The sequence below is a fragment of the Parasteatoda tepidariorum genome, chromosome 2 (assembly GCF_982258835.1).
Source record: "Parasteatoda tepidariorum strain Cologne lab strain chromosome 2, Ptep-v5.0, whole genome shotgun sequence".
Lineage (NCBI taxonomy): Eukaryota > Metazoa > Arthropoda > Arachnida > Araneae > Theridiidae > Parasteatoda > Parasteatoda tepidariorum.
Window position 1 is genome coordinate 109,734,853 of NC_141756.1, and position 18,518 is coordinate 109,753,370.

At 32.6% G+C, this 18,518-nt stretch overlaps 1 protein-coding gene across 4 annotated transcripts in view; it reads right to left on the reverse strand.

The window, feature by feature from the left end:
- Positions 1-2,828: 2,828 nt before the first annotated feature.
- LOC107447737 (tubulin alpha-1A chain) overlaps positions 2,829-18,518 on the reverse strand; it is a 46,318-nt gene continuing 30,628 nt past the window's right edge. For 2 of the 4 annotated variants that reach the window (XR_015431605.1, XR_015431606.1), the window contains exons 2-7: positions 14,615-14,837; positions 13,358-13,659; positions 6,711-6,973; positions 5,193-5,457; positions 3,566-4,089; positions 2,829-3,512 (exon numbers count right to left, since the gene is read on the reverse strand). Coding sequence is in view for 2 of the 4 variants with exons in the window: in XM_087158027.1 (XP_087014153.1) it covers positions 3,790-4,089; positions 5,193-5,457; positions 6,711-6,973; positions 13,358-13,659; positions 14,615-14,837 (1,353 nt within the window). In the remaining 2 variants the exon portion in view is untranslated. Of the gene's footprint in view, positions 4,090-5,192; positions 5,458-6,710; positions 6,974-13,357; positions 13,660-14,614; positions 14,838-18,518 lie in introns of all 4 variants that reach the window. The other 2 variants (XM_087158027.1, XM_043050523.3) reach the window with 1 other exon arrangement.

The following is an 18,518-nucleotide window of genomic DNA, read 5'->3' on the forward strand; positions in this document are numbered from 1 at the left end:
GGAAACTATTGGTGGTTCTTAAAGAGTTAAGTAATGGTTTGTAAACATAAGATTATTTATTTTCAGCTGTTACAATTGTCCCCAAGACGCCATTTTAGCTTCATTTGTTAAAAACAATGCTAGTTAATTAGCAAAACTAATCTTTTTTTTATTGAAATGTTAATTAAGGTGTCCACTTACATATTCGGTTACTAATTTTTATTTGTTTAAACAAAATTACTTTGTTACAATAAAATATTCTAATACCAAAAAAAGTACTTGCGTGACGTGAAAATATCTTTTGTGATGTAACTCTTTCAAAAGTACATAAAAATGGTTGCCATCAGGGGTGTACATGTAGATTTGTTAAATACACCTTGTGCACCACCTAGGAACCAAATCTAGAACCCGACACTCGAAATTTTTGCTCTGTTACAATCGTACCCTGTTACAATTGACCCCACTCTCCCCTACTAAAAATTATTATTTGCATAGAATTATCTTTGGATAAACGAATTTTATAATTGTGTGCAAAAAGTTTTAGATTCGCTTAAGAAGTTTTTCAGATTTAGCGAAATACGCAAAAATAAAAATCAACATTGAGGGGTCCAAACTTAGGAACGCTCTCCTGACCAAACTATTGGGACCATATTTCTCAGGTTGCGGCTACCTCCTATATTTTGGGGTTCAGAAATCCGAATCCGTCGAAAAAAGGGTATGTTTATTAAGAGAAATTGCGTTTTTGTGTCTGATTTCGTAACTTAAAATATCGTCCGCACTTATTAAGAAGCATATTTGAAATCAACATATTTCAGCTTGGACGTGAAATTCCAATCATTAGATCAAAAGTTATTCAGGGTGGTTCGCTTATTTATTTATTTATTTTTTTTTTGCTCATTGTTCGTGAAACAAAACTATTTTAATATTTAAAAAATTATTCTGCATAATACAAATTTGCTGTTTGTTCGAAGACCACCAAGTTTGTTAACAATCTCTTTTCAATTGCTATCTTAAAATTTATTTTTTAAAATATTTGTTGTCATAACTAAAGAGAAATAGTTTACATTTTGATTCGTAATCTTAGTATTTTCGATATTTACTTTCGGAGGGGAAAATTTATTTTAGTAAACGTATCTATAATTTATTTTTCCACCTTGCGTATAGCTCTAGATCTATTAAATTATATTTTTTGAAAATATAAAACTTAGGATAAACCGTTTATTAAACAAAATAAATGTATTATAAAAATTATTCAACGAGATACTTGATTGTTTTTAATGCTTACTCAATTAAAATAGCAAATAGTTAATTCAATATTAAATACAGTAAACTCTCAATATCTCGAAAACCTTGTTATGTCAAAAAAAATATTTTTCTCCCTGGCATTTCATATCCACCTGTTGTTAATTTGAATTCCTAAGTTAAAGGATTTCTTCTCAAAACCTTGCTATGTCGAATTTTTTTCGAAATAGGAAATCAATTTTTTCACAAATCACAATCTAAATTCAGTGTCAATCAATTGTTTTCTATTTAATGCATAATTTTTTTTTGTCTTACACTTAAAAATAAAATTATCATTGTTGCATTTCGACTTATAGTCAACTATCATTACTAAGGCCCGGATTTTGATGACATTTGCATTTTTTTGCATTTTTGGAGATTGTTTGTCTTTTGGAGCATTTTTTTAGATTTATCGGGCATTTTTCTTTAAATCGGGCATTTTTCTTTGGGGCGTATTTTGCATTTTAATGAATTTTTTAAAGTTTTTTGTTAATTTTTTCCAATTTTTACTATTTTTTTTAATCAATTTTCATTATTACACTGGCTTCCAAATAATGAAGAAAATCTATAGAATATTAACAGGTGAAGCAAAATCTTTTCAAATTGAAGAAGAATTGTAAGTAAGTGAGACCGTCTTTTTCAAGTACGCACCTATAACATCAGTAGACGTTGAAAGAAGCTTCTGCAGGAATGAAAATTTACTTTCAGACAAGAGACGCTCGTTTACATTTCAAATTATCAAAAAACATTTAATAATCCAATGTAATTCTGATATTTAGTAATATTATGAGATGGAAGTTGTTATATCCATTAAAGTTTCTATACAAAATAAAAATATTTTGGTGTCAATATATTTTCCTTTTTTTGTTATTTTAGGATGTAAAACATATTTTTCAAACTTTAATGAACGTAGAACAAGTATTGCATCGCTTTATATTTTTTAAATGACTCATAATAATTTTAAAGACCAAAATATTTTTTAATTCAATATTTTTACTTTATTTAAGGCATTTTTTGTGCAATTTTTGCATTTTTAAGGGCATTTTTGACCCTTTTTAAGGGCATTAATTGAGATTTTTTAGGTCATCAAAATCCGGGCTTTAATCATTACATACATATTTAAATATAGTTACTCTTATGTTTCATGATTCTACTTTTTAGAGTAATAATTTCGGAAATATTTTTCTACTTTTTAGAACATATTTATTTCTGAACTCGATATCTCTAAAACTCATTGTCTCGAAATTTTTTTAGCGTCCCTTCAACTTTGAAATATCGAGAGTGCACTGTATTTAAAAATTACATCATGGTGAGATGAGCTGTTATAACTACATCTTTCACAATTGCTCTTAAACATTAAAGTTGTATTAAAAGCTGCGTAATTATTGCAGGTAATCTGTTCAAATGGTGTAACTAAGTTTGAATAAACTAAGTTTGGCGCAAAAGAATGGGAAAAGAGGGGAAAACATTGGGTGTTTCAAGGAATTTTTTTGGACCAAATAAAGGTAATTTCCGGAGAGGTTTTCTAATAGAAAATTTAATTTATGGCATAAAATCATTGACTTAAATTTCACAGAGAAAAAAAATTTATTTAAAAAATATTTAAATACACTTACATTTTATTTTCTATCACAGAATCTTTCTAAATACGTAACTAGCAAAGCAGTAAATAAATTGTAATAGCACAAAACCATATAAAATAAAAGAAATTGCACACAAAAACTATTTCAAGTACTTATCATTATATTGATTGTATCCATTTGAGTTAATAAAGTTTATAGTCATGTCTTAAATAAACTAGCAATTTTAGAAAAACTTACATCAGCCCCAAACAGAAAACGGATATCAAAAAATCTCTCTATATAAAAATAAGAAATGGCAAACATTGATAGATTCGTGTGATTACGAGTGCAAAATGCAGCATTTTTTTTTCTTCACGTGACAATTTGAAAACACCAGTGCAAATCGTCAGTGCTCTATAAGTGATGAAAACAAGTTATTACAAAACAGAATCACAGTTAAAGCCTTGATTTATATCCTCCTACACAACATCTATTCAACACATTACATGCGAATTTAGTATACATTATAAAATATGTAAACATGAATATAAAATAAGATCGTTTACAGGAATAAAAGTGTAAAGTAGAAGTTTTGATATGGAATTTTATAAATCATCTTAGAACAAAACTACAAAGAGCTAGTTTTGAATCAGAATTTTTTAGATCATCTTAGAATAAAACTATAAAGTGCTAGTTTTGAATAAGAATTTTATAAATCAACTTAGAACAAAACTATAAAGAGCTAGTTTTGAATCAGAAATTTATAAATCATCTTAGAATAAAACTATAAAGTGATAGTTTTGAATCAGAATTTTATAAATCATCATGGAATAAAACTATTCATCAGCCACATTATGCAAAAGTATGTTCATATTGGGCAGAGTTTAAATATTTAAAAAAAATGGCGCAAATTCAAAGCATTAAGAGAGCTCAACTCCTCTTGGAAATTAGGTTTTAAACAAGCAAATTAATATTCTTCTCCAGCCATGTCTTCATCGCCTTCCATAGAATCAACGCCAACTTCTTCGTAATCTTTCTCCAGAGCTGCCAAATCTTCTCTGGCTTCAGCGAATTCGCCTTCCTCCATTCCTTCGCCAACATACCAGTGAACAAATGCTCGTTTGGCGTACATGAGATCAAACTTGTGATCTAGTCTGGCCCATGCCTCGGCGATGGCTGTTGTGTTGGACAACATGCATACTGCTCGTTGCACTTTAGCCAAGTCACCACCAGGAACAACTGTGGGTGGTTGGTAATTAATTCCAACCTGCAAATTGATTAAGTTTAAATTTAGAGTATGGAACCAATATGGAAAGATAATGACAAATAAATCAGGTTTGGTCTAATAAAGTTCGGTAGCATCAAATACTTTTATTTGATTAAGAATTTATCCTATTATTAACTATTTAGAGTGTTAAAAATAGAAACTTAATTTAGCATCAAAATTTTTAAAACAAGAATACAGTTTTTTTTAAAATTTGGGTAACTTATTTGAGAGTAACTTTTACCCAACTAGTGAAGAACAGTTTAATGGGCTGCATCTATGCAAAGAATAGTGATTAGTGCTTACTTATTGCATCTTTGTGCCTTTTTTGCAGCCTTTGCGTGAAACTCAGCCAACGAAAAAAAATTGTATTTGCTATATCTAAACAAAGGTTAGACCATCACTGCATCTGTTGGCATAAGCCCAATAAACTAAAAAAACAAACGTTGTATGTGCTGTATTTAGATGAAGGAGAGGTATTTTTCGTTTATTTATTGCCTCGATTGGTCTTTGCAATAAATAGGACGGAATCATTCGTCTTTGTCTAGATACAGCACTTATAATCTTTTATAATCTAAGGTTGCACAAGTTGGCGTTATGTCTATAAAGCATTGATGTTGAGTTAAAAGTATGTTGTTGAGTTAAAAGTAACTACTAGAAGCCGTGATGGCTCAGGGGATAGACCGGGTTCGAATCCCAGCGATGGCTGGTCCATACGAATTCCACATCCGGCTTGCACCGATCCTGGGATCCTGGGTTAGAGTCCTCTTGCTGTCAGGTTAACCGTGGGAGGGTTTCGTGGTTTTCCTCTTCATGTAACGCAAATTCGGGTTAGTTCCATCAAAAAGTCCTCCACGAAGGCAAATTTCTCCTCATACTTGAACTAGGAGTTAGTTCCCTTGTCTTCTCGATTGGGTTCAAAACTACAAGGCTAAGTGGATCGGCTGTTCAATGACGGTTATAAAATAAAATTAAAAAAATATCGGGTTTAAGGTGAATTTTTTAATCAATACAAATTTAAATCTACAGCGAATTAAGCTAAACACATGTTATGAAAATTATATATTTATTAAGAATTTACATCTTAAAAAAACGAATTAACTTACCTTAAAGCCTGTAGGACACCAGTCAACAAACTGTATGGTTCTCTTCGTTTTGATGGTGGCTATGGCAGCGTTGACATCTTTGGGAACAACGTCTCCCCTGTACAGTAAGCACACGGCCATGTATTTACCATGACGTGGATCACACTTCACCATCTGATTGGCTGGTTCAAAGCAAGCATTCGTGATTTCAGCCACTGTCAGCTGTTCGTGGTAAGCTTTCTCGGCAGATATGACAGGAGCATAAGTAGCCAGAGGAAAATGAATTCTGATAAACGAAATGATGACATTTAATCGATCATCGCTTAAGAAATACAAGTATTAAATAGAATTTTAAATAATTTTTCCGTTGGATAATCAATATAAATCCGTATCCGATACTGCTAGAAATGATCCCCAAATTGTTGCAACAACCAGATTTAAAAATAAAAAAATTAGTAAATAAAATAAAATGGGAAAGAAATATAATAGGGAACACATTAATCACCCCGGTGACAAGCTTACAAATCAACAAGTGTGCAGCGCCAGTCCTTCTATTCCAAGCTACCTCTTTATAGGGAGTGGATTGGTGACTTTCTTTTTCTAGTTTGGAAAGGCAAGAAATGCATCGTATTCCCATTATTGGTGTGTTTTTTTTAAGGTAAAGTTCCATAGCCCGGTATTCCTTACATTAATATTTTCTTAAGTGTAAGGGCGGTTGCCCGGTATGCTCTTGCTAAGTATTCCCAACATGAAACTTTTTTAAGATGAAGTGATATTGTGCGACATACATTTGATTGGTGCTACACTGTTTTTTTTTTTTAACTGTAAGGACCATTGCCCGGTATTTCATACCCTGACATTTTTTTAAATCTAAATTATGTAAAGTTCATAACCTCTTCGGAGAAAAATTAACCCAGCTAATGAAAAAAAAATGAATGAATATAACAATACAAATTTAAAAGTTAATACGAAGCATGACGAAATCGAAGCATCGAAGTGCTTTTAAATGCATTTTCTTTTTAGAAAAGTGATATTTTATATTCGATTTCAAAATTCTTAAGTTAAAAATAAGTTCTGTTTAAAAGAAAAAAATCCCGAAATGCATCCCTTACCTTTTTTAACAGATGCAAAAGAAAAGCAACAGCCCACTCCCTATAGAGAAGCAGCTTGGAATTGAAGGTACAGGTACATTCTTGTTGTTTTATAATCTTGTCTTCGGACAAGCCTTTATACAGTTAAAAAAAATGTATTGCAAGTAATAAGTGCCTTGGCGATTGTAGTTGGCGCATAAAGAAAAGGATTTCTCCTAATAAAAATTGAATTAAACCCCACCAGGATTCTGGTATTTTGTAAATATTTAAAAAAATGACTGGTACAAAGCTAACAACTGGTTTGGCGCAATTTCGCTTAGAGGTTTTAATTTTAATAAGAATGAATTATGTAAAAATTGATTTGGCAAGATTATGATTGATTTTGGTAATATTTTAAGCTTTAACATCTATTTCAACATTTAGAAAAAGACCTTAGACGATTTTTTACCTGGGATATGGAACTAAGTTTGTTTGAAATTCTGTTAAATCCACATTCAATGCCCCATCGAAGCGAAGTGATGCAGTGATAGATGAAACGATTTGGCCGATGAGACGATTTAAATTGGTATAGGTGGGTCGTTCAATGTCCAGATTTCTTCTACAGATATCGTATATGGCTTCGTTGTCCACCATAAAGGCACAGTCGGAATGTTCTAGAGTCGTATGAGTAGTAAGGACTGAATTGTAGGGCTCCACAACTGCTGTTGAAACCTGGAAATAAAGTCATTTTCTAGCTTTATATAGCGTTTTGAATGTGGGTGTAACAATTAACTCTACAAGTTAAGATATTCGACTAGTTTCGACAACTCTTTTTTTACATACTAGTATTAAATTTTTAAAAAAACACTAGCTTATATGTTTCATTATGAGCAAAAGCTTATAAAACTAGCAAAAAATTTATTAAAAAAAATAAATTGTGATCGTCTTAGTACGATTACTGGTTACCCATTCGTCAAATGCTTTTTGTTTCTGGTTGAACTCCGTTGCACCACAACATTTCAAATCATGGGTTGCAAAAACTGTCTCAGTTCATGTTTGTCGTCGGATTGATTTTCCATATCCTGCCTATGAACGTGTTTCAAGATGTCACAAAATACTTTTCTTCAGCATTCATATTTATATTGAAATCACCGTCAAGATAATAATTATACGTCTTGAAAAGAAAAAGAAAAACAGCAGCGGTCGCCATGGCAATGCATGCAAAGACGACGCATGCGCACTGTTTACTATTACTCAAGAACACAGTTGAAAAGTGTGTGGACGCCATCAATTCCAACCAAGACCTATTTTGCCATAGGGTAATAAATTTATCCTTTTTTTTAAATGACCATTTTTGTGTAAAAATAAAGCATTTTTTGCATGTACGCTAAACACTGTAAAAAGAATTCCGTCACCCAAAACAAAAAATCCTTTGAGAATTTTATTTAGAAGTCTATCAACTATGTTCTATCAACTATGATCTTAAAGGCAAGGGCATATACTACCAAGTTAGGGCTCGTTGTAGTTAAAAAAAAGTAAAATTTTAAAAAATTTCCGCACCTGTCTTTGTGAAAAAAACATGCATAAAAAAGAAATTCAACTTTTTCTCTAAGTTTGTATTTTGAAACATGTGTGTTCAAATCATAAACATTAATGAAAAATTGTAGACAATTATTTTAAAAAGAACTCGTGTTTAAAGTGGTGCAAAATGTGAAGAAAAAGAAACTGATTTTGATGCAAACGAATTTAAAGATTTGAAAACACTAGTTTATTCAGTGTTATCGCCTTTCAAAAAAACTGTTATACTTTCGTAAATAATTAGAGTACAAACAGGTGTAAAGCATTTTTAGAGAGCTAAGAGCTTAGGGATTTAAAATTTATAACAAACTCTATTTCGAAAATTGTGTTCAAAATCATGTTTTTGCACTAATCAGATATTTCAAAGTAGTTTTGGTAGTAGAATTGCTACGTACTACGGTAAAATATAAATGTCTTTAAGTCTGATGCTCTTATGGACTTCTACAATCGTTGGCGAATGTTAAACTAAGTTCTCTGGTTTAGTAAAAAAGCTAAGCTCTACTATTAAATGTAAAATATTCTAAGGTCTAATGATAAGCCACAGGCAACTACAACCTTCAAACTAAAGCCCACGATTTAACTTTTACTGCGACTACAGAAGTGTTATTAATATAAGAATAGTAATTAATAAGAACTTAGTGGGAAAATATGCTATAAGCGTCATTTTAGTAATTTGGAAATTTAGTTTTAGCTCGCATAAAAAGACCACGAAGATTTTTACAAAGTAATTTTTTCAGGGAAAACTGCCTTATCTAAAGAATTAGCAGATTAGTATAATATTATTACTTACCATAACCAGCATAGTACATTAACAATTTTTAATGTGCTCTTTTATGAAGCTGTTCATCAATAAGGTTAATTAGCTGAATTTGCATTTAAAGTTCAATATTTCTAGATATTCTGTCATCACTATTAAAATAATCACTTTTCCGCCATCTTACAAAAATTAAGAACATTTACAAAATACAATGCATTAATTCATTTCGTTAAAAGCACACAGCAAAGCAGCACTTAAAACTCCTCTAAGGCATATTTCTCTGATTATCTCAAATCACAAGAATAGCCACTTTATTCACCAGACTTGAATCCTACGAATTTTTTCAGTTTGGTTTATCTTGTCTTCAAGGCGGGATCGTCAATAGCAACCTCAAAAAAATCGTCACTACCCAAGAATTCTCAGTAGGTGAGTAATGGTTATTTGCAAAAAAACTTTTGGAATTCGTATATTCACAATTTGAAAACTGTAGACATGTTACATGCTGTATAGCTTTCAATTTTTATTTGAAAATGTGGTTATACTGTTTCAAAAGAAGGATAAAAAGATGCAACAGTAAAAGTTTATAAGTTTACCATAATATGTGTAATAGTTAATTGTTGATGAAAACATAACGAATATGTGATGTATCTTAAACATTCTTTAAGTCTGCTTGGAGAATTTCGATTAAAAAAAAAATTAATTCCCAACCAATGGGATTTTCTACGCTTATTTCATAAAGTGAAATAAAGAAGATAAAAAAATTAAGAAGATGATAAAAAAAAAAATAAAATGCTCTGAAATCATTTCTAGTTGATTTTTAGATTTGGCGATAAACTTTTCTCATTGCATATCTTCAAGAGTAATTAAATCTGCAACTGAATTGATGCAAAAAGGGCAAAAAAAAAGTCTATTAATTTTGTCCGCTTTGCTAAATATAATTACTTAATATGTATATTGTAATTAATATGCATTATATGTACAGTTGGACTTCTATTTAACGAACTTCCATTTTGCGATTTTCTCGATTTTGTGATTTTTTTTCTTCCAGGAACCAAGAACATTTTGGAAATTTCTTCGTAAAATAACTTCTAAATAGCGAATTGAATTTTCTATTTAACGAACTTTTCTTTGAGATCCACTTTCCCTATTTCCTAAAATATTTCAGAACATTTCAAACTTGCTAACACATTTAATAGGGGAAACGACCTTGAATTGATTTTCACAGTCACTTCACTTTTAGAGAATAGCAGGAAAATCCATTTCCCTTTTTGTTAGCATTTCAAACGAAATACTCAGACAAAACGGATTTTACCAATAGCAATTACACTTAAGAACGCATGCGGTGATGTATGTTTAAAATTACTTTAATAATAATTACAGCTATAATTTTATACATAAATTTAGTTTTTTTTTCAGTTAAAATTGTATGCAGCATGATAGTCTAACACTGGATAATGTTTTGCTCTATTCTTGCTTTCCATGCAGATTTCTTCTATGGTTAAGATTTATAAAATAAATAGTAGATACTAGTTTAAAAAGTAAAGGTGTATCAAATGCTATTTTAATTACGTCTAGTGTTTGTGAATTTAAAACCTGTTTTATGTTGTTTAAGTATTTCAAAAGGTGAATTTTTATTTAACGAATTTTCCATATAACGAACTTATTATCGGGATTTAGCGACTTCGTTAAATAGAGGTCCGACTGTATATTATAATAATATGTACTACTTAATATCATTGTGTATTAGTAATTAAACAACTATAATTACTTAAATAACTTTATGAATATATTTTCTAAATATGTATAAAACAAATTTAGTTTTAATAATCTAATTAAGGTTTTAAAGTCTTTAAAATTATTAAATATTAGATATTTTTACTTAATAGTTCAACATTGCTAATTCAATTTGAATAATTATAATAACAATACATGATTTTAATAAAAATTCGATTTTTTTAACGTTCTTTCGACGAATCATTAGTGACAAATAAACTTGTATTGTACTCTAATAATTTGAAGACAAAAAAAAATTAAACTGGATTGCAAATCAAAGCAGTGAAATAAAGTGTTTCGATTATTAATTCCAGTGTGTAAAGAAGTCATTATGAGTTATTCTTTCCCAGCCTATTTTTTTTCACTTCCTCATTAAACGCAGCCAAAAGAATCATTAAACACTATTTTGAACTTTGCATGATGATATCATTCCATTGTGATCTTAATTTTATCATAGGATGCAAGGTGATGAAAAACCTTGATATGAAACATTGCATCACGTTTTATATCCCTCCAAAACCTGACGAACTAGACGTTGATGATGTGAGTAAATGAAGTTGAACTTAGGGATATCTATAGAATAAGTGGACGATTTGATCAGAGACGTCATTAGTTTAGATAGAGTGCAAAAGAATGAAGAATAAAAATATAATTTTTGTTCCACAAATTTGATTATTTTAAAAGAGCAAATGATATTTTCCCTTAATAGTGTTTTTCGAAATTTTTCCGCTAAGGAAGATGAAAAAACAATTTAAGTGCCTTACACTTGAGGTAAAGCTGAACTTTTTAAACTATAAATATGTTAATTCCCATCCAGCATAGCAGATGGCGCTGTAAGTGTTAATTTAATTAACTGCACGACTGAGTGCTGAATTAGTGTGTGTAAGAGACTCACAAGAGAGTATAATACTGAGATGCAATAAATAAATATTAAGTGAATCTACAGCCCTAAGTACTGAGCTATAATTCTGACTAAATTGGTCAATATATACTATCTTGCCACAAAGAACTTTCTGGGTTTTAGAACGTACAATATTAAAGAAAATTATAAAATTTTAAGAAAAATCACCAATTTGGCAAGATCTTTCCATCTAGATGAAAATTATTAAAATCAATGAACAATTCTCGATTTTTGCAAATTTTTATGAGTCTAGATAATGCAGCTATAGAGGTAATACTTAAATATAAAAAAATTAAATCACAGATCTGTCTATATTCAATTCTTTTTTTGATATTGACGTTCTGCGCCATTTTCAGAGTTGAAGATGCATTACACCTAACTGTTACAAACTCACACCTAATTACACCTAAAAAGGTGCATTGTACCATTACATTCAAGATTATCTGTTACAAACTCTCAACAGTTATAAAAATAGAATATTATTTACAAAAAAAGGTTTTAATTCGTGTGACGACAGAGCCTTTAAAAAGTTACTTTAGATTAGAATTGGTACGGTAGAAATGCTGTTTTATTACAAATCATCTTAATGATAATCATTAATCACTATGATTTTTATTCGCTCGCCTTCGTATCTCTGCGGGATCTCGCAATCTAAATTTTTTAACTACTTTTCAACTAGCTAGAGCACTTAAATCTCTACTGAGGCTATGTGCCTGATCATGATGCTAGTTTCAATCATTTCTTGATAACTGCAAGCCGAATCTGTCGTCCATCAGAATTTTGTTCATTGACTAATCAGCTAATAGATCGATTTCATTTTAATGTAAGCTACATACTAGAGGACAACATAAGTTCCAATCGTTTCTTGGCAGCTGTAAGCAGATGCTTGACTGCTGCAGCTGAGTTGACAGAGTGATGCTTGACTTCGGTGTTCTACAGGAAATCGTTTCTTTACGATTATCACATCGGGGCAAGCCTAATTACGACAATTGTTTTTTCTTTATACAGATTTTACAAAATTTCTATTCAACTTGCTAAGCACCTTGATATTTTTAATAAGAAAAAGAACTATGTTGAAATGTTTTATTGTTGAAATGACTTTTTTCTCACTGTGCATAACTGTAATTGGAATATTTTCATCAGTAGTGGGTGTTGGTCGTTATCACAAAATAAAATGGTACTTTTCCATTTTGCCGGAGCAAGTATTATTTATTTATATAAAGAAATTTTTTTTTTCAAATAAACTTTACATAAACGGAAAAAAAAAGTTGATTTAACATAAATCGAGCCGGGGTGGTTCAAAGAGCGCTCAACTTCCAATGAAGTGCAACGCTCCGAATCCCAGCGATGGTTGGTCGATACGAATTCCGCACCTGACTCGAATCGACCACACGGTACTGACGTAAAATATCTTCAGGAGTAGACGAATCATGGGTAGTAGTCCCCTTCCAGTCAGGCTAACAGTGGGAGGTTACAGTAGTTTTCCTCACCATGCAACGCAAATGCGGTTTAGTTCCATCAAAAAAAAAAAATTCTCCAATATGGCAAATTTCTCCCAATGCTTGACATAGGAGTTCCCTAGTCTTCTGGATTGGGTTCAAAATTACAATGCTACGGAGTTGAACATTAGTAGTCGTAAACCCGAAAAATTGGGTCGGTTGTTCAACGACAGTTATAGGATAGTTATAAGTGACTTTCTCGCTTGCGTCGGCGAAATGGAAAAGTACCAATAAAATAAATGAATGTACAGTAGGGAACCGATTATCCGGAACGATCGGGACCATCGCAATTCCGGATAAATGATTTTTCCGGTTTTCTGAATCGCTACAAAAAGCTGTTTTTTTATTGTTAAACCCAGCTAAAAAAAACATTTGGAAATAATCTTAAAAAGAAGAAAAAACGATGAAGTAATACACTATGATTATTTCCAAAATGATGGTAAGGTAAACATCTTTCAAAAAAGAAGGAAAAATCCTAAAATCTTATGAGGAAAAAAAATTTTTTTTTTAAATAATGGCGAGAAAATTTATTGAATTTCGTTCCGGTTTTTTGGTTTTTCGGTTTTCTGATTTCCGGATAACGGGTTCTGTACTGTATATATATTTACCTGAGGTGCTGGATAAATAGAGAATTCGAGCTTGGATTTCTTGCCATAGTCGACGGAAAGCCTTTCCATCAGCAGGGAAGTGAACCCGGAGCCGGTACCACCGCCGAAGCTGTGGAAGATGAGGAATCCTTGCAAACCAGTGCACTGGTCGGCCAGTTTGCGAATCCTGTCCAGAACCAAATCCACGATCTCCTTGCCGATGGTGTAGTGACCTCTTGCGTAGTTATTGGCAGCATCCTCTTTGCCCGTAATCAGTTGCTCCGGGTGAAACAACTGTCGGTACGTACCGGTTCGAACTTCATCTAAATTCAAAAAGGGAACATTAATGAAAGATTCTTATGATGTTACGGTAAAACCACATTTGTATTTTCAAACATACAATTCTGTGAAAAGTCTTATATCTCTGAGAGACTCATTTACGTCTACCAAGTAAACAAATGGTTAAAATACGGTCGTGACCTTCCCTTTTGCTGTAGATTATTGCACCACGGTATACCTGAACCACGGTGGCTCAGTGGTTAAGGCATTGAACCAGGCCCGTAGTCAGGGGGGGGACCGTCGGGACAAATCCCCCCCCCCGAAATTCTGGGATTCAAACTTTTTAGTCTTTCTTTGAGCCTCTCAGTAAGAAGAAAAACGAAAACTGCCGAATCAAACCTTTTATTAACTAACTTATTAAGCATATTTCGAAATATTCTGGTTTGTCCTAAAAAAGTAATGGAAAAATTTTCTTCAAATCCCCGTCGCATGTCTCTGTAAACTTTGTTTATAAATTGATTATAATTATTATGCAATATTAATTGAAAAATAATTATTATGTAATATTTTTTAATTACTAGTTTAACTTTTGTAAACAACAGAAAAAACAATATTTGTTACAATATTTTCCCCCTACTTTGCATGTCTGAAACCGTCCTTGCTTCTTACCATATCCCTTCCCCCGAAAAAAAATCCCGGCTACGGCCTTGCATTGAGCTGTCGCTGAAAAGAACTAGGGTTCGATCTCTTTGGACGACATGAAGCCCTCTTAACTTCAGATCAATGAGTACCAGCTTGTCTGGAAAGCAAAAACGATCGGGGCGCATTTCTGACCACATTGTTGCTATCATTCCATTGGTCACGAAATTGTGGAGTTTTAACCTACATAAACACCTGGCCTACAATGGGGCTATTGGGCTCATGCTTTAGTTATACCTCGCCAAACACCAGGTCAAAATATAAGTGTTTTAATAAGATATTGTGGTTAGCATTACTTACCGACGACAGTTGGTTCAAGATCGACAAACACAGCCCTTGGCACGTGTTTTCCTGCTCCTGTCTCACTGAAGAATGTGTTGAAGGAATCATCCCCAGCGCCCAGTGTCTTGTCACTCGGCATCTGTCCATCTGGTTGAATACCGTGCTCGAGGCAATACAGCTCCCAGCAGGCATTGCCGATCTGTACTCCTGCCTGACCAACATGGACACTAATGCATTCCCTCTGAATGGAAAGAAACGCTCATGTTAATTAGTAGAAGGTATAATTATCAGTCACTTATTTTACTGATGAGCATGGCAGAATTGTAGAAATGTTACAAGATATATCATGCATATGTTGTTGTTGTTGCTGGCCCACACGGTTAGCGGAGCTAAACCAAGTCCATGACTCCAGAGACTCTGAGTAAGTCTGTAACAAAAAGTGGATCTGAAAAGAGGTCCACTTTAGAGATATTTAGGCATTGAAGTATATGTTCAGGAGTAGCTTGTTGGTCGTTACACTTTTTGTCATGCATATTGCAATTGCATATTGCATAATAATGCATATTGGTGCCCCAACTGTAAACATTGCCCACTGAAGATAAATCCATTAAAACATGTAACCGGGGTATCGCAGAGTAGGAAAAACATGTACTACAGAAATTAGAGAACATGGACTGAAAAAGTTAGAACACGTATTCTGCATAATATAGGGTAAATTTTGAACGAATTGTAAACTTGAAAAGTGAATTTTTCTACTTAAAACTATTTTTTAAACGATGCAAGTTTGACTATCATCTTACCATTATTATTTATTTTTAAGCACATTCTTTATTTTATTTTATAACCTTATTGATCCAATTTTTGAGTTTACGACTTCCAATGCTCAACTCCGTAGGCTTGTAATTTCGAACCCAATCCAGATCACAAGAGTAGTTGTGGATTAAAGTATTGGGGGAAATATGCCTTCTTGAAGGGCTTTTCTGATGGAACTAACCCGCATTCACGTTACATGGTGGGGAAAATCACGAAAATCTCTCCCCAATTAACCGGATGGCCAGGAACTCTAACCCATGGTCCGTCTACCACTGAGGATATTTTAAGTCAACACTGTGGTCGGTGCAAGCCGGGTGCGGAATTCGTATTGACCAGTCGTCACTGGGATTCGAACCCGAGGCATCTCATTGGAAGGCGAACGCTATATCTCCTGAGCCACCACGACTCTTAGCATCCCTTATGGGAGAAAATAAGCTTCATGGCACACCTGAAGCCACAGTTTTTGAGAAATCAATCTCCCCCAAACAAAATCCAACCTACTCCCTATAAAGTTAAAGAGAATATATATTGTGTAGAAATTTGGAAGTATATATTTCAGTACAGCGGTCACCCATCTTTTGACCGTCATAGACCACCGAACTGAAAATATTTTATTTCAAGGAACACTACCCCATTATCCTGGAGTAGATAGAAAGTTCATCAACTGATTAGAGTGAGTTTTTAATTGTGTGAGAGGTCGGGAAACTTACGCTACTAAAGCAAAAGATTCGTCCGTTTAAAATTCTTTTTCTGACTTAAACATTTCTTTCCACTGATCATCAATTGATAAGCACTGCGCCGTGATGGGTCAGGAGATAGAGTGTTCGTCTTCCAATGAGGTGAACCGGGTTCAAATCCCAGTGATGGCCGGTCTATACGAATTCTGCATCCGCCTTGCACCGTCCTCAGTGTTGACTTAAAAAAATCCTCAGTGGTAGACGGATCATGTGTTAGACTCCCCTTGCCGTCAGGTTAACCTCGGAGGCTTTCCTCTCCATGTAACGCAAATGCTGGTTAGTTCCATCAAAAAGTCCTTCACTGAGGCAAATTTCTCCCAATCCAGGAGTTCCCTTGTCTTCTGGATTAGGTTCAAAGTTACAAGACTACGGAGATTAGTAGTTGTAAACTCAAAAAATTGGGTTGGCTGTTCAACAACAGTTATAAAATAAAATAAAATTAATTACCACTGCCTTAGAGATGTTAAACTTCAATGTAGAGAAGTTAAAAATATAAGCGATAAAACATAAGTAAAAATTTAAAAAATTTACTTTTTTCCCCGCTGATATGACAGATACATAAATCTTTATAGATAACTCAATTTTAGCAATCACTAGCAATTTAAGATGAAGTATAAAATAAAAATAGTTTCTTATGTAAAATGTCATATGTCAGTATCATGATCCATCAATACTCATCAATATTATAAATATGCTAAAAAAAAAAACTGCATCCGACAAAAATATATCAGACTGTCGCTCTTTGTATTTGAAGATACAAAACCTAAACAAAAAATACTAAAAAAAATAATATTTTCTCAAAATGCAGTAGCAAGGCATAATTGAAAGTCACACACAATTTTAGCTGATTTGACTAAAAACAGTTCAATTTATAAGTGACGAAATGTAGAAATGGTACAAAGTTGTACTATTAAAATTGCCCGTATCGTACGATGACAGACTATTTGCTTGCACAATCGACGATTTGCCAGACATAAAAAACTACAAATCACTGTCCCAAACTATTCTTTAGAGAAGGTGAACAGGCATTTTCACAAAAGAAATATTATGTCTACATCACAAAGAAAAACATACAATAGCTTTTATGAGTTGGTGGCAAAAATGGCCCCTTCGCTATGACCATCCATTGGAAGAAAGAGAAGGTAAGAAGAAAAAAAAAGTGAAAGAAAACCAAATTAAATGTTCCAAGACGGAAATAATTGCTGTTGGGTTATTCATGGTTAGTGAACGGTAACTGACTCAACTGTGGGAATCATCAAATCACAATAAAAGTGTTTCACGTACTTTTTTTTCTTCTTGAGTAATTAAAACCAGTTCTAGCTCACGTTCATTGCAATAATGCCTCGTAACTTTTACAGTGTTCAAAACTTAAAATCATTCAAGATTTCAAACTACAGTACAGAACCCGTTATCCGGAAATCAGAAAACCGGAAAACCAAAAAACCGGAAAGAAATTCGAAAAATTTTCCCGCCATTTTTTGAAAAAAAATTTTTTTTTCCTCATAAGATTTTAGGATTTTTCTTTCTTTTTTGAAAGATGTTTACCTTACTATCATTTTAGAAATAATCATTAGTGTATTACTTCATCGTTTTTTCTTCTTTTTAAGATTATTTCCAAAAAAATTTATTTTTTTAGTTGGATTTAACAATAAAAAGACGGCTTTTTGTAGTGATTCAGAAAACCGGAAAAATCAGTTATCCGGAATAGCGATGGTCCCGATCGTTCCGGATAATCGGTTCCCTACTTAAGACATTTTTGTTCCTCATGTTGTTGTTGTTACTTATCCTCATCTGGCCTGACGAAGTCAGACCAGATCTGTGTGAACCCGTTGACCTGAATGGAATCGAAGACCAAAAGAGGAGTAGAGTAGATGTCTTTTGTTTGTCATAATTCCTAAAAACAGAGTCTCTTTTTTGTGATGTACAAAGTCTTTTTTCTGGGAAATATATATATTATAATAGAAATTCTTTTTTCGATAAAATTTTTTTAAAGTATTAATTTTAGTTAAGGTCATTGCATGGCAACATGCAACAACAAGAGTTTAGTGATCACATTAAGAACTGTGGTGTAGTACTTTGGCGTACGTTTGGAAACTGTCAAACGATCGAATTATCGAGTTGAAAAGGTTTAAGTTTGATTTTACATTGCATGATGCTTTTCAGCATGAGAAAAAGAAGTGCAAACTGTTATAAAAAGACATGTTTGCTTTCAATTGTATAATAAAGATAATTATGTTCTTATAAAAAAATTTATATACCTCTCAATTTTATAATCTAAATTTCTTTCCGTTTCGAATTTGTTAAACCTTGCTCGAACTTAGATTAATATTCTCTCTATGCCATGTATATGTTAGATTGAAAAACTAGTTTTA